This window comes from Ochotona princeps, chromosome 17 (assembly GCF_030435755.1).
Source record: "Ochotona princeps isolate mOchPri1 chromosome 17, mOchPri1.hap1, whole genome shotgun sequence".
In the NCBI taxonomy this organism is placed as follows: domain Eukaryota; kingdom Metazoa; phylum Chordata; class Mammalia; order Lagomorpha; family Ochotonidae; genus Ochotona; species Ochotona princeps.
Window position 1 is genome coordinate 30,531,050 of NC_080848.1, and position 22,768 is coordinate 30,553,817.

General features: G+C 43.2%; 1 protein-coding gene across 1 annotated transcript in view; it reads right to left on the reverse strand.

Annotated features, from left to right (window-relative positions):
* ACACA (acetyl-CoA carboxylase alpha) overlaps window positions 1-22,768 on the reverse strand; it is a 236,484-nt gene that overhangs the window by 193,297 nt on the left and 20,419 nt on the right. The window contains exon 4 of the mRNA XM_058675532.1: window positions 720-852. Within this exon, the coding sequence (XP_058531515.1) occupies window positions 720-852 (133 nt within the window). The remainder of the gene's footprint in view (window positions 1-719; window positions 853-22,768) is intronic.

Here is a 22,768-nt window from a genome sequence, read left to right on the forward strand (position 1 = left end):
CCCTGCTGGAACACAGTGTCGCCGCCCTGCAGCGACACTCAAATGACGAGGAATATTCTTGGAGGGCCGGGAAAAACTGGCAAAAGCGGCTGTATTTAAAACCTTTTCTCTGTTGCTCCTGTCCCCATTTGTCTAAGCTTTCCTACCCGCTTCTTCACCACCCTTTCTCCCGTTTTCCACCACCCTTCTTCCCAGTTCTTCCCGTTTCTGTATTCCCCCCATTCCCCACGTAAGAGCCACCAGAATGTCACGAACCAAAGAGACCTTTCTTGCCAAAAACGAGCTGCTTAAATATAGCTCTTCCACCAATCACTTCTGCACGTGGGCCACGGGGCGCTATCTGATAGGCCAGCAATCGCAGCGAGGAAGAATTGGCCTATCCTTGTGACTTCCTGCCTGCCTCCTGGCGGGACAAGTCCCACCTCCTGGCACTCGGCCAGCCGCCATCTTGAAGCCCCTCATCCATGTGGGGTCGGCTGCTCCCCACAACACAGTCTTTCCAAAAGGACTTCAAGAGCACTAGGCTCATCTCCTTCATTAGCTGTCACAGAATGATCAGTGGTAAATGTTACAGAAAATAGTGAAATTATATAACAGGGTGCTAGGGAGGCAGAAAAGGCAATTCCATGTTAAGAGGTAAAGTCTCTGAAAATCTAGACAAAAAAACCCAGATATTAAAACACATGTACTCTTGAGAAACAATTCAGCAAATAACTTACTTTCTCAATCACTTTATTTCCCCCGAAACGAGTAACAAATTCTGCTGGAGAAGCCACAGTGAAATCCCGCTGTGAGTCTATCTTCTTTCGGTCTCGACCTTGTTTCACTAGGTGCAAGCCAGACATGCTGGATCTGTAAAACAGGGAAACTATGAGAGAGACTGTGGAAGGGGCTCCTTCCCAGCGTCTGCATCCTCTGCCATGCACTTCTCACTACCTCACTTATATCACTGCTTCTTCCAACTGCACCTCTGAGAACACTGCATGCCCAAGGACCACGTACTCCACTAATGGAAAAACAGAAAAGGAGATGATCCTTGTTTGTGACAACTCAAAAAAAAAATAAAAGGTGCTCTTGAATAACTAAAGATAGTATCAGCATTTTCCTACAGCTGCCACTGCAAAGACATTCACGATGACATAAGTAATAGACTTGGAAACCACTAAAGCTAAAAAAAAAAAAATCAATTTAGACTGTTTCCGGGTTATAATTAGTGGACGATCTCCAGCTTTGGACCTCCAGCCTCCTCCTTTCGTATGACCCACCACTCTACATTTTAACTGCCTATTAGGTGATCTCCTTAAAAATTCCATAGGTATTTCAAAATTAACAACTCCAAAATAAAACTTCACAGGGCACCGGAATACGTCATAGTTCATCAATTTTAAGATACTCCCTCACTTGGCTTAGTTTTTAAAATCTCTGAAATTTGTATGTCTCTTACAGTGGATACTTTATTTAATCAGAGTTTTTTCTCCCCTCTGTGGTTCATAAAATGATGCCTTTCCTGACAATCAACAGTATCTTAGATCAGATGAAATACAGTATAAGCAGCTAAGGCCTGGGTTTAAACTCCGGATCTGTTCAATTAATATCTCTAGTTGCTTTCTTTCCCTTTTCTGGGGGGTTTGTAAAATAATTTAATCTTTCCAGCTTTGGGATTTTCTTTGTAAAACATGCGTACTATTCACTGTTCCAGTGTTTTGCCTATTGACTCTCATTTGCAAGGCCAATCTTTTATGTTCTGCTCTTACCAGCACTGTTTCAGCAGTTACAGGAGATTAACTCCAGCCTTTGGTTTCTATCAAATTTTCGAGGAAAAAAAAATTTAAGCGACCTGTGACAGTGAGTGAGTTAGAGTTCTTCGACAGTCGAAGTATCAGCCTTGTCCTGCCCACAACTCCTCTGGAGCTCAGCGCCAGGGGTCTACCCATGCCTGTCAAGCCAGGCCCCCTCCTCAGGCAGCTGAGCCCCAGACAGTCCACGTTTCAGCTCGGAGGTCCCTGTGCCAGCCCACATGGCCTTTCTGCAAGCTGCCAGGTCATGCTGTCAGGAGTCTTTCTGAGGACTTCAGCAGTAACAAGGTTTCCTAAAGTTAATTCTGGGTTGTTTCAGCATCACTATGTTGTACTTTTTATTCTTGTCATAACAAAATAAACACCCTTTGTCCACAAGACCTAACCAACAGAACCTCTGAGAGGTTTTCTCATGATTTAAAGAGGTAACAGACATAAGCACCTTCATACACTGCTTGCTAGACAGACTTTCTCTTCTCATACTGCAATTTTTCTTCCTTGCTCCTAAATCTTTCACACTACAGCAAATCATCTTTTGAAAATAAAAGAATATGGTTAAAACATCTCCAAAGATAGCACTCGGTTCAGACACAAGGCCAGTTCAGTTAAACTTTCAAGAGTAATCATCTATCAAACCCTCAGACAACAAATGAAGTAAAACTCTCTAACGAGAGTAATACTCCTGCCAAAACTGTCATGTAAAGGGAAAATTCCAAGTCCATTCTATACATGCCTACAGTCTTCTTAAAAAAAAACCCAAAACGTTAAGACAAAAATGTTTCTTCATGACCAAATCCAGTTTGTCCCATGTAAGCAAAGGGCAACTTCAGAAAACCTATAAACAAAAATGCTTCAGAGGTACAGAGGGGACCTGAGCCATGGCACAGCAAGCTAAGCCTCTGCCTGTGGCAACAGCATCGCATATGGGTACTGGTTTGAGCTCTGGCGGCTCCACTTCCGCTCTCACTGTCTGCAATGGCCAAAGAAGGCAGCAGCAGAGGCTCAGCTCATTGGCCCCTGTACCCCATCCATCACGGGAGACCCAGAAAAACTCCTGAATTCTGGCTACACAAGCTCTGGCCAACGTGGCCAATTGGGGAATGAACCAGCAGAAGGAACATATTTCTCTCTGTAAACTCAGCCTTTCAAAGAAAAATGAATAAAGATTGTTTAAAGAGATGTTGATTTAAAAAAAAAAAAGTGTAGAAAGTGAAATAAAATGAAAAAATAGGGTTATTATCAATCAGTGGACCACCTCATCGAGCGAAACTGGCAGTGACTCATAACTGGAGAACTATTAACTCCACTTGAGCACATATCTCAGAGCATGCCCCACATCCGGGACTTGGGGTGGGCGGGAAACCGGGTGGGGCTTCTCCCTCAATATCCCCTTTTACCTCAGATACATGATGGAAACAATATGGACATAATAGCATTGCCCACCTCCCTATCCCCCTGAACCTTTTTTTTTTTTTTCTCTTTCTTGCTTTTCCTTCAACTATAGTTAACTATGTAAAGATTGTCAACAACAATACAATAAAATGGATTATAAAAAAAAAAAATAGGGTTATTAAAATTACAAAGGAGAAAGTTTAACTGTCATTATTTGAGAATGGTGCTATGATTCATATAAACATAAAAAATTCCACATACAAATTATTAAAAACAAGAGAACTTAGTAAACGTGTGATGACCAAATTTTCCCCCTTTAATCTTTTCTCTTTTAAAGATTTATTTTTTTTTTCATTACAAAGTCAGATATACAGAGAGGAGGAGAAACAGAGAGGAAGATCTTCCGTCCGATGATTCACTCCCCAAGTGAGCCGCAACGGCTGGTGCTGCACCGATCCGAAGCCGGGAAGCCGGGAACCTCTTCCAGGTTTCCCCCTTTAATCTTTACAGAACGCTTCTGGGCCCACCGGTGAGTTCTACCCATACAGGAAACAATACCACACCATCACACGTTCAGTCCAATTGTGACACTTTCTACCCAGAGGTATATGCTGGATGCTTTGTGTTAAGGGCGAGATTCCTCCAAACTGCCCTACTTGATACAGATTGCAAGTCCCAGGGACCTGTGCTCCTGTGATTGCCTTTGGGTTCTAGGAAGAACAGCTCACAGACTCCAGGGAAACACATCAGTCGATGCACTGCAAAGGATACTACAAAGCACAGAGCTGAGGAGTCAGATGAAGACAAGCAATGGGAAAGCAGGTGAGGAGCACAGATGTTCCACACTGCAGGTACCTCCACAGGTTTAGCAGCCGGGAAAGCTCTCTGCACTCCCCAGTTCAGGGATTTTTATGGAGACTTCATCAGCATTAACTGATGACATTGATGATTGACGATATCGCTAGGTGTCAGCTCAATCCTCACCCTCTGCTCTCGCCCCAGCGGCCAGGGAGTAAAACTGAAAGCCTTGGTCTTCTAAGAGCACTCACTCCCAGGCTATCCAGAAGCCCCCTAGACACAAATCACTCACTGGATTAAAAAAAGTGAAGGGCATTTATCACTTAAGAGATTTCAAAGGTTTTAAGAGCTATGTGTTGGGAAACCGATGATAACCAGATGTACATTTCACAATATTACCAGTACTTAGATACATGATTACTGTACAAAAAAATTATAGATTTTAAAATTCGAAAAATGCTGCAAACTAAAATATAGTTTCAAGACATCTGTCCAGATATAATAAAACTAATTTAGAAATCAAGCAAGAGAACGTAATGAACATGCGATTCAGGAAAATGCCATCAGAGTGGGGGCAGGCTGGAGAAGTGTTGAAGAGGGGACAGACGGCTAGAGGCAGATCACCACTGAACATCTACCTTTGTTTTAGGTGGTGGTGCTTTCATATTTCTACTTATATTATTTTTAAAAGTAAATAAAAACTAGCCAAATAAGTAATAGTGAGTCAATGTGAACCAATGGTGAGTGTGTCATGAACCAATAAACCAAGTATTATGACTCTATCTTATTAGTTTCTCCCCCAACCTCTAAACCAGCTTTCAGCTAACCAAGCAGGTAGTGAAAGGTAAGAACACAGATCTAAACTCAATAATAAAGTGGGGAAGGGACGTTACAGGTGGCTTAATCAGTGACCCAAGGGAACTGAGATAGTGCTCCGAGCATCCTTACAATTAAATAAGGAGAAGAGGGTAGAGGAAGAGGACAGACATCTACCTTACTTCCAGTGCGGAATCTTCCATATGCCCTTACTGATACTGTTTTTAGTTATCTGCAACATTACCTACATCGCACACACCATATCATAAGTATATTAGGAGAACTGTTGTATTTCTCCTGCCATCAATCAGCTGTCACACATCACAGTATACTCCAGCACTGAATTTACCTTAGTTTTAACTCAGAGCATGACACTAGAAAAATCAAACAGGAATTACATTTGGGTCAGGAGTTGATAACTGAATAAGGCAACAGAAAGCCTGTAGTAGATTTAAGAATCACTTGAGGACCTAAAACGTAATTACCCCTTGATTTTACAGTGTACACTTATGTTTTACACACATGTGTGTGTATGTACCCTACAAACATATGTACAAGAGTATCTGTACATAAAATATGTATATATGTAAATGTACAAACATACACACATACATGTACCAACTGAACCTTTGGTCACTCTCCCCTGAGGAACTTAACTGCATATATACAGAAACAAATCATAGAAGATACTTAAAAATAAATTTGAATTAAATGAGATATTCATAAATGAACATCTTTGGAGATAGAACAAAAAATATAACTAGAATTTAAAAACTCCCTTTTCTTTCACCAACTGTGATCTAACTTCATACAACACATCACAGAATTCCATGTTAAATGAAATAAATAAATAAATAAATAACGTGGGAGTGGTGGATGGAGAGGTACAAGAGAGGTTGAATAATGGGTACAAAGTTATGGAGAATAGGTTTAAATTCTAGTGTTTTGTTCTGTAGCAAAGTGACAATAATTAGCAATACTATGTTGCAATTTCAAAATAAGAGATTTTTGCACGAATGTTTGAGGGGAAAGAAACACTGATTATACATATTTGATCATTACATATTATATGCAAATATCAAACATCACACCATAGCTCATAAATATTTGTGCTTTTTAATGAATTAAATTTAATAAGTTAAGACATTTACTAGAGTCCTGCAGAGCCATACTGGAGGGTAGGCAAAAGGAAAACTCAGCGTTAAGTCCCTATGTTATTCAAAATGTTGACTTTTGTTCATCATGGGGTTTCTTTTGTAAGATTTATTCATCTATTTGAAAGGCAGAGTTACAAAGAAGTGAGAGAGACAGCTACTGTATTCTGGTTCACTCCCTAAATGACCACAAAGGCCAAGACTGGGCCAGGCTGAAGCCAGGAGCTTCATCTGGCTCTCCCACATGGGTGCAGGGGCTCAAGGACTTCTATCATCTTCTGACTACTTTCCCAGGTATGTTAGCAGGGAGCTGGATCGGACAAGATACCAGTGCTGCAGAGTAGAAGCTTAATCCATTACGCCACAATAATGGTCCTTCATCTTGGACTTTTCACACTGATTTTGACTTTAAAGTTTTTCATTAAGGGTAGGGTAATCCCACACTACCCTTAGGTTCAATGACAAGCTCTAGCTCCTGCCCTGGCCTTCATGCTCCAGCAGACCCCGAGAGCCAGCAGGTGATGGCTCAAGTACTTGGCTCCCTGCCACCCACAGGGGAGACCCAGATTGCTCTAGACTGGCCCACCTTCATCAATAGCAGGCATTTGGTGGGGGAAGGGGTAGGGTCAACCACTGGTTAAAGATATTCTCTCTCTCTCTCTCTCTGCCTTTCAAATAAATAAAAACACATTTCAAAACTATTTTAAAGAAAAATTGGAAGAAAAGCTTAGAATAGTTGACTTCAAACACTGGTATCTGGAGCCAGTGTTTTAGTGTACCCAGTTAAACCACGGTCTGAGACACTGGCATCCCTATGAGCACTGGTTCAAGTCCTAGCTGCTCAATTTCTGATCCAGCTCCCTGATAATACATCTGGAAAAGCAGTGAATGATGATCCAAGTGTTTGGGCCCCATCCCACACACACTGGAGACCTAGCTGGAAGGCTCCTGGCTTGGGCTCGCCCAACCCTAACTACTACAGTCATTTGGGAGATAAACCAGAAGATGAAGGATTTCTTTCACATCAATGCATGCAAAGAGAAGGACAAAGTAGAAGGAAGAAAAGGAGGAGACGGGAGGGGAAAGGAGAAGAGGAAGGAAGCAATAAAGGAAGAAAAGAAGGGAGGGAAGGAAGGAAGAAAGCAAGGAAGGAAGGATCTGAGACTAAAACTTAGAGATTGAACACCAGCAGTGACTATGGGCTATGTTTGTAAGTCTGTTAAGACAGTAGAGATGGGACTCGAACCCAGGTACTCTATATGTTCGTTCTCCTCTTCATTACTTTCTCTGTAGGTTATTTAGTGATGTTGCATCTGGAATGAAGTTTGAACTTAACAGAAGCCTCAATGGAAACAAATCCACAAATAGAATGATTTGCCCTTGGTAACAAAGAAAGTTTGAAACGTACACGGATCAGAAACCAGGCTTTTTGGGTCTTATTCAGTATTCAATGGTATCATATAACATTTCTGAACAAAACCGGCCTGAAAATACTGCCAGGGCACACATTAAAAATAAATACATTCGTGCTCTGTAACTTGATTTGCCATTCCAAGACCATGGGCTGTTAATCAGTGTATCAGAATGAGTAATAGTGTGAATGAAGCTCAAAAAAAAAAAAAAAAAAAAGCTCAGGCATGAAAAAGTGCACACTGGGGCTGGCGCTGTACACTGTGGAATACTTAGTTAAGCTGCTGCCTGCAGTGCCAGCATCCCATACGGGCACTGCTTCAAGTCCTGGCTACTCCACTTCCAATCCAGCTCCCTGCCAATGTACCTGGAAAAGCAGTGGCGGAGGGGGTGGGTGGCCAAAGTCCTAGAGGCCCAGCATCCATGTGGGAAACCTAGGAGAAGCTTCTGGTTCTTGCCTTTGGAACAGTCCAACTCCAGCTGTCACAGTCATTTGGGGAGTAAACAGATAGAAAACCTCTCTCTGTCAATTTCTCCAAGTACCTTTCAAATGAATAAATCTTAACAAAAAAAGTTAACCTGACTGTAAAACGTTAACAACACTAATCTCAACCACACTAACTTAAAGGAAACTCCCTGAACTGTCCACATGAAAGGTGCATCTGTTTATAATTATACCTCAATAAAGATGCCTTCAGAAAACTATTACTGATGATATAGAAAAAGAACAAATAAAATAATATTAAAGGGAGGTATCCACACTCTGAAGCCAATGTCTGTGAACATGACATAATCCAACAATTCCACATCTGTTCTCATCACACCTTCAATGCCTTCTTTAGACACCCTCACTTCATTTCCCACAAATATTTCAAAATCTGAGGATACAAATGTCACTCAAAATACAAACTGGAGGGACCAGCATGATGACTCAACTACCTAACAACGCCATCACAATGGCATAACCGGTTTGTGTCCTGGCTCTTCCACTGCTGATCCAGTTCCCTGCTTACAGCCTGGGAAAGCAGTGGAGAATGGTTCAAGCTCTTGGGACCCTGCACCCGCGTGGGAGATACAAAAGTAGCTCATGGTTTTGGACCAGCTCAGCTCCAGACATTCTGGCCATTTCGGGGAGTGAATCAGCAGTTGGAGATCTTTATCGGTCTTTCTTTGTAAATCTGCCTTCCAAATGAAAAGTAAGTCTAAAACAAAAAAAAACATAATTGGGGCTAATCCTGGGTACCTGCATTTTTCCATTGTCCCCATATCCATGTGGAAACCCACACGGGCATGACATGCCCCAAGCAGGGTTATGAGCTAGATTAGAGTCACCTCCAGCCACAGGAACCTACCAGTGCACTGTTTCATTTTTGTCTCTCCCTCTTATCCACACTAGTGTACAGCAACTGCCTAAAGTTTAAAGAGCAAATTTTAATAGCAACCAAGAAACAAGTTCCAGAACGCCAAATGCATTCATTTCCCCTGCACGAGGTAAGCTGTCACTGAGAGGAAACAGAGCAGAAAACCAGGAAGACGGCAAAGGAAATGAGAGAGTGAACTAGCAGTGCTAACTCCACAGAAGACAGACTACAACTGTGTAAGTGATAAGCTGTTTTCTTCTTGGGGAAGAAAGACTGTGTTACAGTTTCTCAAACATACCACTGATAAATCTCTCGGCATGGGCGTCTCTTGTTGTCACTCAGGAATGCTCTTCTGCTCATTGTCTGTCAGAGCTATTGCAATTCATCCTCCAGAATACAACTCAGAGGTTATCCTGCACATGGACCTTTGATGGCACTCATCCTTCTGGCTCCAACTATTACAGAGATACCTGGGCTTCCTCTGTGCCACACGTGTGCCTGCACACACAGCTTTCCTACCAGTCACCCTAGACTGGCACCAGATTTTCCATACCTGTTTTTTATAGAAACAGTAAGTTCCTGGAGGCCAGGGTCTCCTAGTCATCCCTTGTGGTCGGGAACTCCTGCTTTGTTTTTAAGAGATTTTATTTTATGTCTGCTATTTGAAGAGCACATTTCACAATGAAGGAGAAAAAGAGAAATTTTCCATCTGCTGGTTCACTCCTCAAATGGCTGCAACAGCCAGAGTTGAGCCAATCCATAGCCAGGAGCCAGGAGCCAGTAACTTCTTGCGGGTCTCCCATGCAGGGACAGAGTCCCAAGGCTTTAAGACCATCCTCTGCTGCCTTCCCACACTAGCAGAGAGCTGGACCAGAAGTGCAGCAGCCAGGTTGGGCTTTGGAACACAACCCAGTATCCACAGGGCATGCCAGCACTGTAGGCAGAGGATTAGCTTGCTACAGCACCATGCTGGCCCCATCAGGCTGGTGCTATACCTCTAGCATCAACAGCTTTCCAATACATGTAAAAACTGCTTAAAAATTTCTGATTGACCATTTGCTATCATGTATTAATTACTAACAGTTACAAAATATAACACTATTTCTGAATACTTGCTACAACATACATACTGTGCTATGCTCTGAGTATGCACTGGCATATTAACCTTCACAAAATACTGTGATAGTTGAGCACCATTTTACAAGAGCAAAGTGAAGTTCACAGAGGTTCCGAAACTTCCCCTGCTCACATACCCAGCTGGGGGTGGCAGAGTTGAGACTAGGGCACAGCTCTAACTCCAGGACCTGGAGAGTGACTACTCCACAGTACTGGCTTCAAACCCTGCACCTGCATGGGAGACCTGGAGGAAGCTCATGGCTCTTGGCTTCAGATTGGCTCGGCTCTGCCTGTTGTAGCCACTTGGGGAGCTCATTCTGTCTTCTTCTCTCTGTAAATCTGCCTTTCCAATAAAGATAAATAATCATTAAAATTTTTTTAAACCAGGAGTTGGTTTTCTATCAGATGACTTTAGAAAACAAAATATAGTTACCTTTGTTCTCCAAGACTTTAAAAGCATCAAACATATGCCTGCCATATTAACCATTACACTACAATATTCAAAAGGACTGACAGCAAGGTTAGTAATATTATAAAATATGCTGCTTAAAGAGAAGCAGAGCCACAAGAACCCAGATGTAAAGAAAGAGATGAAAACACTAACCACCTGATGTGATAAATTTACAGAATTAGACATTGTTGAAATGCTGCCCTATTTCTATAAAAATGAACACATAAAACACATTAATAAAAAATTAGCTTTAAAAATGAGGCAAAATTTTGGTCTGGCAGTTAAGACACCACTTGGGACACTTGCATTCCACATCAGAGGTTCCTGGTTCAAGTCCCAGCTCTTCTGCTTTCAGTCCAACTCCTTGCTGAGGTAAAGCCTCGTGATGGCTTAAGTGTTTACGTCCCTACCACTTACATGAAAAGCTAGATAGCGTTCCATCCTCTTGACTTTGGCTCAGCCCAGGCCTAAGTACTGTGGGTATTTGGCAAATGAACCTGTGGATCAAAGAGTTTCTCTTTCTCACTCTATCAAGCAGTTATAAATATCTAAACAATACAAAAAAAGTTCATAAGCCTAAAGAAAACAGGAAAAGAATCTATGATGATGACTTTAAAGGAAACTGTGATGAGGGGTGAAAGAATGAGTGATAACTGGGCCCAGTATGGTGGACTAGTGAATAAAGTCCTCACCTTGAACACGGCAGAATCCCATATGGACGCCAGTTCTAATCCCGGCATCCCCGCTTTCCATCTGGCTCCCTGCATGTGGCCTGGGAAAATAGTCGAGGACAGCCCAAAAAGAACTTCCCATAAGTTGCAGGGCTTGGTTCTACGCACATTACCCAAACATGCTTCTAAGACTCACCTATGTCGCATTATCTCATCTCTACTTTCTCCTCCATATCGACAAGGCCAAGAGATCTAAGTTTTCTCTTTGGATTCCAGCCTAACTTTTTAAAATCACAGTTCTTCCTCCTATTGCAGCAGCCACTGAAAATCCAGGCCAACAGATACCATGCCTCCTGCCTATCCTTGGCCCCACTTCAGTCAGACGACAGGACGCCCAAAAGCCTCAGAATACTCTGTTATTGTCTAGTTTGTCCCCAGTTTCCATGTTTCCCCACTCCTTTTCTCTATCTCTCTTTTTTCACTCCCTACACTGTTGGCTCACTCATAGAATTAGTTTATTTCCCAAAGGAGATGGGGGTGAAATAGAACTTTGTGCTAGAAAATAGCCTCTTTAGCCAGAGCAGACATGTTTCATGTCAGGAGGGAAAGACAGGAAGCACATAGGAAGCACTATCAAGGAACTCAGAAGAGCGCGGGAGGCACAATTTTAATTTTCAGGCCAGCACAGTGATATATCAAGCGAATTCTCTGCCTGCAGTGCCAGCATCCCATACAGGTGCCTGTTTGTATCCTGGCTGGCCCACTTATGATCCAGTTCCCTGCTTAGGACTGGGACAGCAGTAGAGGATGGCTCAGGTCTGGGCTCCTACACCCACGTGGGAGACCTGAAAGGAGCTCCTGGCACTTGGTTTCAGATTAGCTCAGTAGCAGCCATTGCAACCATTTGGGGAGCAAACCAGAGGATGGAAGATTTTTCTCTCCCTTCTCTCTAAACCTGCCATTTGGTTATCCCATGTGGATCTAAGAGCCCAAGGATTTGGGCCTTCCCTCCACTGCTTTCCAGGCCATAAGCCAAGTTGGATCAGAAGTAGAGATCAGCACATTAAGCCATGGTGCCAGCCCTTGAATAAACTTTTTAAGATTTAATTACTGGGGCTTGGCAGCGTGGCCTAGTGGCTAAGGTCCTCACCTTGATCCCATATGGCCGCTGGTTCTAATCCCGGCAGCTCCACTTCCTCTCTATCTCTCCTCCTCTCAGTATATCTGACTTTGTAATAAAAAAAATAATAAAATAAATCTTTAAAAAAAAAAATCTTAAAAAAAAAAAAAAGATTTAATTACTGGACTTCTTCCATCCCCTGCGGAAGCTCCGGTTGGGGACGGAAGCTCCACAGGGGATGGAAGAAGTCCAAACACTACCGCGCAGAAACCAACGTCATCGGAAAGACAACCAGAAGCCCTGAGCAGTCCGCAGAAACAGAAGAACAATAAATGTCCTTCAGGAACAGGGAGGAGAGCCTTCTCTGGTCCGAGAGCCTGGCTCCACCTCTGGACCCCCGCCCTCCCTCGCAATGACCATCGGGATTGTTTCGAAAACCCCTCACAGCAAACAATCATACAAACTAAAAAAAAACCTAAAATAAATAGACAACAGAAAGTAGAGCTTGAAATCTGACAGGCAAGAGCTGGCGTGGATTGGCTCATGCCTCGCTGGGTGGGACACAAAGATTAGTTACTCCTCACCATGGTGTTGAGGATTTTCCTGCACACCCCTCCCCCCCCAAAAAAAGATTTAATTACTGTTAGGTCTAAGGCAGATTTAGAGACAGACAGACAGCTTCCATCAGTTCTGGTTCACTCCTCCAAATGGCCAGAGCTGAGAAGAACTGAAGCCAGGGCTGACCCCCATGTGAATACAGAGGCCCAAAGACTTGAGTCATTCTCTGCTGTCTTCCCTGGTCACAAGCAGGGAGCTAGATGTGAGCTGCTAAGTCACAAACCGGCACCCATATGGGATGCCAGCGCTGCAAGGTGGAGCATTAGCCTACCACTGTGCCACCTGCACCTCTGAATAAACTTTTTAAAGATACATCAAAGATGCTCACAATACTGCACCCTTGTAAAGGAAGAAAACAAAATCACAGTAAAGGATCCTAACAGTTTAGAATCTACAAAGGCAACTTTCTGAGAGTAGGCCTCAGTACTGTGCCAATGAATCAGTATTGTATGGAAACACAATCATGTACCATAGTAAAAAGCATTGGCCATCAAAATGTTGGGTAGAATGAATAACCTGATGTTTGCAGAATAAATTAGCAGATGGACAATTGCTTTGCTCTGTCACTCCTTCCCTTTCTCTTTCAAAATAAACAGATCTAAGATAAATAAATAAAATGCCAAGTATGCTGAGAATCTACCAATCTTTCAGGAAATCTTTCATAAACAGAGGGACACAGGGCCCGGCGGTGTGGCCTAGTGGCTAAAGTCCTTGCCCTGAACACCCTGGGATCCCATATGGGCGCTGGTTCTAATCCCGGCAGCTCCACTTCCCATCCAGCTCCCTGCTTGTGGCCTGGGAGAGCAGTCGAGGATGGCCAAAAGCCTTGGGATCCTGCACCGGTGTGGGAGACCTGGAGGAGGTTCCAGGTCCCTGGCTTCGGATCGGCACAGCACCGGTCGTTGCAACTCACTTGGGGAGTGAATCATCGGATGGAAGATCTTCCTCTCTGTCTCTCCTCCTCCATGTATACCCGCCTTTCCACTAAAAATAAATAAATCTTTAAAAAAAAAAAAAAACAGCGGGACACAAATGACCAACAGAGTAAACAAATGCTCGGGGGCCAGCCTTGTGGTGTAGTCGACAAACTGCTACCTGTAACACCTGCATCCCACGGAGTGCCAGCTCAAGTCAGCTGCTCTGCTTCTGATCCAGCTCCCTGAAAATGGCCTGAAGACAGCAGCAGAAAATGGTCCGAATGTTTGGGCCCCTGCTACCCAAATGGGGGCTCTACTAGATGAAGCTCCAGGCCCCTGGCTTTGGCCTGCTGCTGCTCTGATGAGTAACCAGCAATGCAAGTTCAATCTCCTCCCACCTTCTCTCTAACTCTTCCAAACTAAATAAAAACATTTAAGAAAAAAAATCAGCAGACTGAGCCTAAATGGCTAAAACAAATCATCCTAGGACATTTAAGTGATCCAAGTGATTCACTCAGGCCCCAACAGGACCACCAGGTATAACAAATGCAAGTGCTAGGTTATTCTTTGGCCTCTCCCACTCCATTTCGACCCTTCTAATGTTATGCCAACACCTAATAATACTGACAGTCAATTTTGCTTTTTTTCCTTTAAATAAGACCAGACTCAGGTCCCTTATCTTTACATGTCTCTTTAGAAAAACAAGTCTCAGAAATCCAAGCGCGGGAGCCTTTGTTTGGGAGTTACAATGGCCGCACATGCAGAAGCAGCTCCATTTTACACATGTGTAAGCCTCCACTGCCAGACACAGGACATTCCCCAAACAGAATCCCTGCCTTTGTTACCCAGGCTCAACATTTAAAAAGCAAACAAAGCACCAAGTGTGGAAGAAGGCGGGTCATTTGGCATGTAAATATATCAAGAAAAAAAAATCAGCTAAGCTGGCACACTCAGTAACCGGGTTTTATGCTTCCTTTCACTGACAGGATCTTTATAACACAGTCAGTCAAACAGCACATCAAGATACTAAAAGCAGAGCTAGAATGTCTGCTCTTTTGCGGATGTGGCTCACAATCTTTCTGTAATATTAGAACACGAGAAATAAAAAGCCATACCCATGTCTCCAATCCAAGGCATCCTCCCACCCCCATTCAAATGTCCCATTAACACAGAGTGTCCAAGTTGACACATACCTGGCACAAAATCCAACTAGAAGCCCACACTGATCCCAGCATTGTAGCATGCCAAGCGCCAAGGATGACGTAGCAGTTCACCCAGCAGACAGTGATGCATTCGCTGACTTGATCACAATGCTGTCTGAGTTATACTGCAGCCACTGCTGAGACATCTACACTGGGGCTTTTACAAGCAGAGAAATCCTGGCCGAAGCATATCCCCTTACAGAAAATTGACTATTTACACAAAGGTTTATTTGTGGTCTATAAATCCTGTCCATTGATCCATGTGCCGTGCCCAGTAATGTCACACAGTCTTTATACCTATCCCTTTACAGGTTTTGAAATCAGGTAGTATCCATACAAATCTTTTAAATGTACTCTCCTTTCTCAAAATTGTTACAGCTTTTCTCGGTCCTTAAAACATCAGGTATACTTTAGGGTTTCCTTGTGAAATTCTAAACAGAAAATTAAAAAGTTGATAGGATTCTGAAGCGGATTTTAAATACATATGACAGACAATGTAGAGAGCCATCTTGGTAATGCTGAGTCTCCTAATCCATGAAGATGGACAGTCTCTCCATTTCTTCTATTTTTGAAAAGCCAAACAGAGGGAACGAGAAAAACAGGAGGAGAGATCTTCCATCTGTTGAATCACTTTCCAAATGGCCCAGAGAAGCTGGGGGTGGCCCAGGCTGAAATCAAGACCCTGGAACTCCACTCAGGTTTCCCACAGGGATTACAGGGACCCAAGGACTTATACTATGATCTGCCCCCTCTAGGGTACACATTAGCAAACAGCTGGGTGTGAAACAGAGTGGGAATTCCAAACCAGGCACCCCCATACGGGATACAGATAAGCTAAGAGCTGTCTCAAACTCTGAGGCACAAGGCCCACTTCTGCTTCTCCATTTATTAGACCTTTCATTTCTGTCACACATGTTCTGTACTGGTAAGCAAACAAGGCTTACAGCTAAATTTATTCCTAAATACTTTATTATTTGTTATTTCATTGTGAAAAAAAAATTTTTAATTTCATTTTTGTGTGATTCATTCTTTTTTTTAAGATTTATTTTATTTTATTGGAAAGGCAGATGTACAGAGAAGAAGACAGACGGAGAGGAAGATCTTCTGTCCATTGATTCACTCCCCAAGTGGCCACAACGGCCAGTGCTACGCCGATCCGAAGCCAGGAACCAGGAACTTCTTCCAGGTCTCCCACGCAGGTGCAGGGTCCCAAGGCTTTGGGCTTTCCTCCACTGCTTTCCCAGGCCACAAGCAGGGAGCTGGATGAGAAGCGGAGCTGCCAGGATTAGAACCGGCGCTCTTATGGGATCCTGGCACGTTCAAGGCGAGGACCTTAACCATTATGCTATCGTGCCGAGCCCTGTGTTATTCACTCTTGCATATGGAAAAACAACTATCCTTTGCATATAGATCTTGTTCCTCATGACTTTGCTAAAGTCATTGTTAAAAAATGTGTTAATGACTTTATTAAGAAATAGCTCCCAAGGGCCAGCACTATGGTTCAGTGGGTTAAGCGACTGCCTGTGATGTCACAAGCCAACCACATGGGAGATCGGGATGGAGTTCCCAAGTCCTAGCTTCAGTCTGGCTCAGCCCTGGGATCAGTGCCAGCAGTTCAGTAGTGAGGATCCCCAGGAAACCTCCAGTGGGGTGATCACAGAACTGACTCTTGTGCGTGCTTGCCAGTACAGGATCCGGCTTAGTCCGTCACCCACTTCAGCCTACGCACACACAGGCAGTTGCAATTCTGGGTCAGTTCTATCTACAGCCCCCTCTCTTACGTAAATCAATAGATACTGCAACCTACCCCAACCCTGCCCACATGTGCAAGTTATCATGTGAGCAAAATGTTTTCCTTTTTTTGGGGGGGGCATATCCTATAAAACCATGAGTGGAATTGCTGGATCATATGGCAAGTAAATTTTAGTTTTATAGGAATTGTTATGTTATTCTTCACAGTAGCTTATCATTTTACATTCCCACCAGCTATGTACAAATGACCTAATTTCTTTGCATTCTCAAACATTTGATGTTATCGGTATTTTTTACTATGTGCATTCTCATAGTTGTGTAGAGGTATCACTTTGCTAGTTTAATCTGCAATTTTCTGGACAGCTAATTACTAATTGCGTTTTCCTAATAGCAAAGACTGTTAGCTATTAAACATCGTTTCATGTCTGTGAAGCCTCTTTAATGAGTGACACTTATTTAAGTATCTTGAGAATTTCCACCTATTGCTTTACCATTATCATGCTTTAAGAAATTATTTAGACATGGTTTCCTTTAGTTCTTTTAATACATTTGTCACGGTTATTTTAAAGATTTTTAAAACCCAGCATCTAGGGTTACTTACAGATAGTTTCTATGGATTTCAAGTTTTCTTAAATGTAGGTGACATTTTCCTTTACGTTATCATGTGCCATGGCTTTTTTGGTTTGTTTGTTGGTTTAAAACTGAATTTAGCGGGTCCGGCGCCATGGCCTAGTAGCTAAAGTCCTCGCCTTGAGCGTGCCAGGATCCCATATGGGCGCCGGTTATAATCCCAGCAACCCTGCTTCCCATACAGCTCCCTGCTTGTGGCCTGGCGAAGCAACTGAGGACAGCCCATAGCTTTGGGACTCTGCACCCGTGTGGGAGACCCAGAAGAGGTTCTTGGCTCCTGGCTTCAGATCGGCACAGCACCAGCCACTGCGGTCACTTGGGGAGTGGATCATCAGACAGAAGATCTTCCTCTCTGTATATCTGACTTTGCAATAAAAATAAGTAAATCTTTTAAAAAAAAAAAAAAAAACAAACTGAATTTAGGGCTGGGCACAGTAGTCTAGAGGCTAAAGTCCTTGCCTTGCACATGCCAGGATCCCATATGGGCACCAGATCTAATCCTGGCAGCTCCACTTCCCATCCAGCTCCCTGCTTGTGGCCTGGGAAAGCAGTCGAGGATGACCCAAAGCCTTGGGACCCTGCACCTACATTAGAGATCCGGAAGAAGCTCCTGGCTTCAGATTGGCACTGCTCTGGCCGTTGCAGCCACTTAGCGAATGAATCATTGGATGGAAGATCTTCTTATCTCTCTTCCTCTCAGTATATCTGACTTTACAATAAAAATAAAATACATCTTGGGAAAAAAACCTGAATTTACTGGGGCCAGCCATAGGGAGTACTGCATAAAGTAACTGCCTGTGGTGCCAGCATCCCATAAAGGCACCAATTCCTGTCCGAACTAATCCAGTTCCAATCCAGCTCTTTCCCTATATTTACATGCACCTGGGAAGCCAGAATAAGATGGCCCAAGTACATGTGCCCCTGCTACCCATGTTGGAGGCCCAAAAGAAGTTCTTGGCTGTTGGTCTGGGCCAGCAGTGGCCATCTCAGTCCATCTGGGGAGTGAACCAGGACATGGAAGGTATAAGCCTTTCAAAATAATAAATATTTCAAAAATCTGACTGTAATATACAAATGATTAAAACAACTCTAGATTCGTTCTTCTTTTATCCATGAAAGATGCCATTATTACATTTTTTTCTTTCTTTGTTTAATACTATGCCTATGAAATCTGTTTCCTCTATTATGTGCAGCCATCAATATTTGGGCTCATTCCCACCCCTCTTATGTTTAAACCTGGCTTCTGACATAAGGAATCACCCTTATGTCTACACAGCTCAGACATTAGTCAATGACAGACCACAGATATGTTCAAATACTTAACACCAGAGAGGCTTTTGTACTCTGTCCATCCACATGTAAGGTAGAGTAGCACATCCAAAGTCTAGACTCAAGTCTGCCCTACATTTTATATTCTATAAGGCCTGATTATGTCTCTACTGTGCATGTACACAGCTTCAGACAGCAGAAGGCTTGCTCCAGTCACATGACCCCAAAACAATCCATCCCCTCTAATAAATCCATTGTCAGGATGGTCACTTCCTCCAACTAGGCCACTGAGCATGGACAACCTCCATCACCCATTGAGTAAGCTGCCTTTAAATGTGGCATCAGAATTGCTAGTCCTCATGGGCAAAACCCCCATGCCTGTGAATTGGGAAAGGGTGGATGAGACACCATAGACTCACCTATTATTAATGAATTTGAACAGTCAGATCAGAAAGTTTCATGAGCCAAATTAAACATTTTATACCTTGGATAAATGCTGGTAGTTAAAGAGACCAGTTATGAAATTCACATTCCATATCAGATCGTTGGGTACCAGCCCTGCCTCTGCTCCTTGTTCCAGCTTCCTACTGATACACACCTGGGCAGGCAGCAGGTAATGTCAAATAAGTGGGTTCTTGCTACCCACACTGAGCTCCCTGCTCCAGGCTTTGGCTGGGCTAAGCCGTAGCTGTAGCCAGCACTTCCAGTGAACCAGCACATGAGAACTCAGTGTCTCCCTTTCAAATAAGGCAAACAAAAAGTAAAGTAAAAATGATTTTCTGTGTCTTATGCTAGCTGCAGCAGAAAATCAAGAAGCTAGAGTATAATCTAAAGCAGGAAACTCAGCTGAGTGATTTTAGCAATATGAGGAAGAGTTGAACTAAGGTGATAGCAGGTAAACACACAAGTACCTAGGTAGGAACGGAGACAGAATCAATAGAAGTGAAGGATGAACTCCCAAATTTCTGACTTGAGCCGAGTAGCCAAAGGATCTAGTTAGTGAGATGGAGAAAATAAGAAGAGAACAAAATTCAAGAAGAAGGTAAGGGGTATCCAAGAAGAGTTCAATGCTTATAGGACAACCAAATGAAAACTTCATATAAATAAGTAAATAAAACAAGAGATCTCAGATGACAGGTCTAGAGTGGATATTATATTTGGAAATTTCCAATATACAAGTGATAGCAAAGGAATGAGGTTACATGAAGAGAAAATATGCATCAAATGAGAACAGAAGGTTTTAGACTCAGAACAAAAATATTCACCATTGAGAAGTTATACACACACACACACAGCTTCGCAAAGAAGATTGGGAAAAGTAAGAGAAAGGGTGAGGAAAACCAACAAAATATAATATTAGTCAGAAAAGAAAAGCCCATGTTTCAAGGGGAAAAAAATAGTTAATCGTATAGAACCCTCTGACAAGGCTGAGCAGGTGAACCGAAAAGTACTCAGCAATACACTAGTTACTGGTAGTGGGCACAGGTTCGAATAGAATAGCTTCAAGCATGAGCAGGAGATGAGGAAGTGGGGCAGAAAGATACAGCAGCAGCCCAAAGGCAACAAGGCCAAAGAAGGTTTTTTTGTTTGTTTGTTTTTGTTTTTTTAAAGATTTATTTTATTTTTATTACAAAGTTAGATATACTGAGAGGAGGAGACACAGAGAGGAAGTGGAGCTGCCGGGATTAGAACCAGCGGCCATATGGGATCAAGGCGAGGACCTTAGCCACTAGGCCACGCTGCCAAGCCCAAGGCCAAAGAAGGTTTTAAAGAGATGGGCAAGATCACAAAATTTGGATGCCAGCATGAATGTTCCAATATTAAAAAAAAAAAAAAAGATATATATATATCAAATGTAAAGAAGATGACCCGAGGAGAAATTCACAAAAAGGAAAAATGAGAATATGAGTACAGATATCAATTTCACAGATGATGTTCGGCATTATTAAAAAAAAGGCTTCTATTTTCTTAATGAACTATCAGATAAAGCTATAGGATGAGCTAGAAGTGTGTCTATAGGCCAGTGCTATGGTGCAATAAGTTAATCCTTAACCTGTAATGCTGGCACCCCATTTGGGCACCGGTTCAAGTCCTGGCTGCTCCATTTCCAATCCAGCTCCTTAATAATGGCATAGGAAAGCAGCAGAAGACTAGAAAAAGACTAGAAAAATCCATGCTAGTGGGACTATAGAAAATCTTGACTACCTTGACTGAATACCTCCACCACTTTACACTCAATAAATGACAATGTCTCTACTCCTGTATCTCACCTGTAAAACGAAGACAATAAACACTCATTCTGGAGGCCTGATAGGTGTTTGGTTAAATGAGATAAATACTGAACGCACTTAGCACAGGGCCCAGCTCACGGGAAGCGCTCAGTAAATGGCAGTTGAGGTTAAAATCTATTGTTATCAGACTTAAATCTGAAGGAAGAATGGGGAGAACATGACAGTTTTTAAAACAGTTGTGAAATGGGGAGGCACTGAAGTCAGAGAAATTAGAAGGCAAAAGCAAAAGCAATAGGCCAGGTTAGAAAGAACACCCACGTAAGGTCAATGATGCAGTAAATAAAAGAAACATAGCAGGGCAAATTTCAAGGATACATGATATAATTAATTTCATTTACTAGTTGACCAAACTGTATATTTTCAGTGGTCCTAAGAATCTTTCTCAGATAATAATCTGTAAATCTAACTGAACAACAAGGCCCAACTTCATGACTCATTAGATTTTGTTGGGGAGGAGGTTAAAATTTTCACTTCTGGGCCTGGCACGATAACCTAGTGGCTAAAGTCCTCGCCTTGAATGCACCAGGATCCCATATGGATGCCGGTTCTAATCCTGGCAGCTCTGCTTCCCATCCAGCTCCCTCCCTGTGGCCTGGGAAAGCAGTTGAGGATGGGCCAAGGCCTTGGGACCCTACACCTGCATGGGAGACCCAAAAGAAGCTCCTGGCTCCTGGTTCCACATTGGCTCAGCTTCAGCCCTTGCGGCCACTTGGGGAGCGAACCATCAGACGAAAGATCTTCCTCTCTGTCTCTCCTTCTCTCTGTGTATCTGCCTTTCCAATAAAAAAAAAGTCTAAAAAAACCTTTTATTTATACAGATGTTGCCCATTTACAGATGTTGTGGTATTGCTCACAGCCCCCGACACTTCATGATGTGGGGTTTTCACATCAACACGCAGCACTCCACTCTCCTCACACCAAGTAGGAGTCCCCTGCAGTTGAATTCTGTCACTAGCTACGTGGAGTTTGCCTGAATATCATAGATCAGGGGCTCAATCTCATAAGACCAACCTCTTCAGATATCAGTTGTAAGCTTCCTTAAGTGCTTAAATTCCTTTAAGCCATCTTTTAAATCTTCTAAGGGACCAGCTATAAATCAAAGGTTCCCAAAATCCCTTCTCTGAGTTCCCTAATTTATTACAATGTCTCCTAGAATAAAGGGAAGAAGTTTCCATTGATTTATCACAAAAATACACAGGGAACAGCCAACCAGAAGACAGGCACACAGCAGAGCACAGGGAGAAGGGGAGCAGAGCCTGCACGCCTCCTCGGCCAACGCACGCCTCTCCACCAGCACCTCAGGCTGCTCACCAACCCAGACACCATGACTCCCACTGATTAGAGCTTTTCATAGGCACTTTCTGTTTATCTTTTTTAAAAAGATTTTATTATTATTATTATTGGAAAGCGGATATACAGAGAGGAGGAGAGACAGAGAGGAAGATCTTCCATCCGATGTTTCACTCCCCAAGTGAGCCGCAACAGGCCGGTGCACGCCGATCCGATGCCGGGAACCAGGAACCTCTTCCGGGTCTCCCACGCTGGTGCAGTGTCCCAAAGCTTTGGGCCGTCCTCGACTGCTTTCCCAGGCCACAAGCAGGGAGCTGGATGGGAAGTGGAGCTGCCAGGATTAGAACCGGCACCCATGTGGGATCCTGGTGCGTTTAAGGCGAGGACTTTAACCACTACACTATAGCGCCAGGTCCAATAAGTAAAATTAAAAAAATATATATTTAAACAGAAAGTGTTGGGCCCGGCGGCATGGCCTAGCGGCTAAAGTCCTCGTCTTGAAAGCCCCGGGAGTCCATATGGGCGCCCGGCAGCTCCACTTCCCATCCAGCTCCCTGCTTGTGGCCTGGGAAAGCAGTTGAGGACAGCCCAAATCCTTGGGACCCAGCACCCATGTGGGAGACCCAGAGGAAGCTCCAGCCATTGCGCTCACTTGGGGAGTGAACCATTGGACGGAAGATCTTCTTCTGTCTCTAATCCTCTCTGTATATCCAC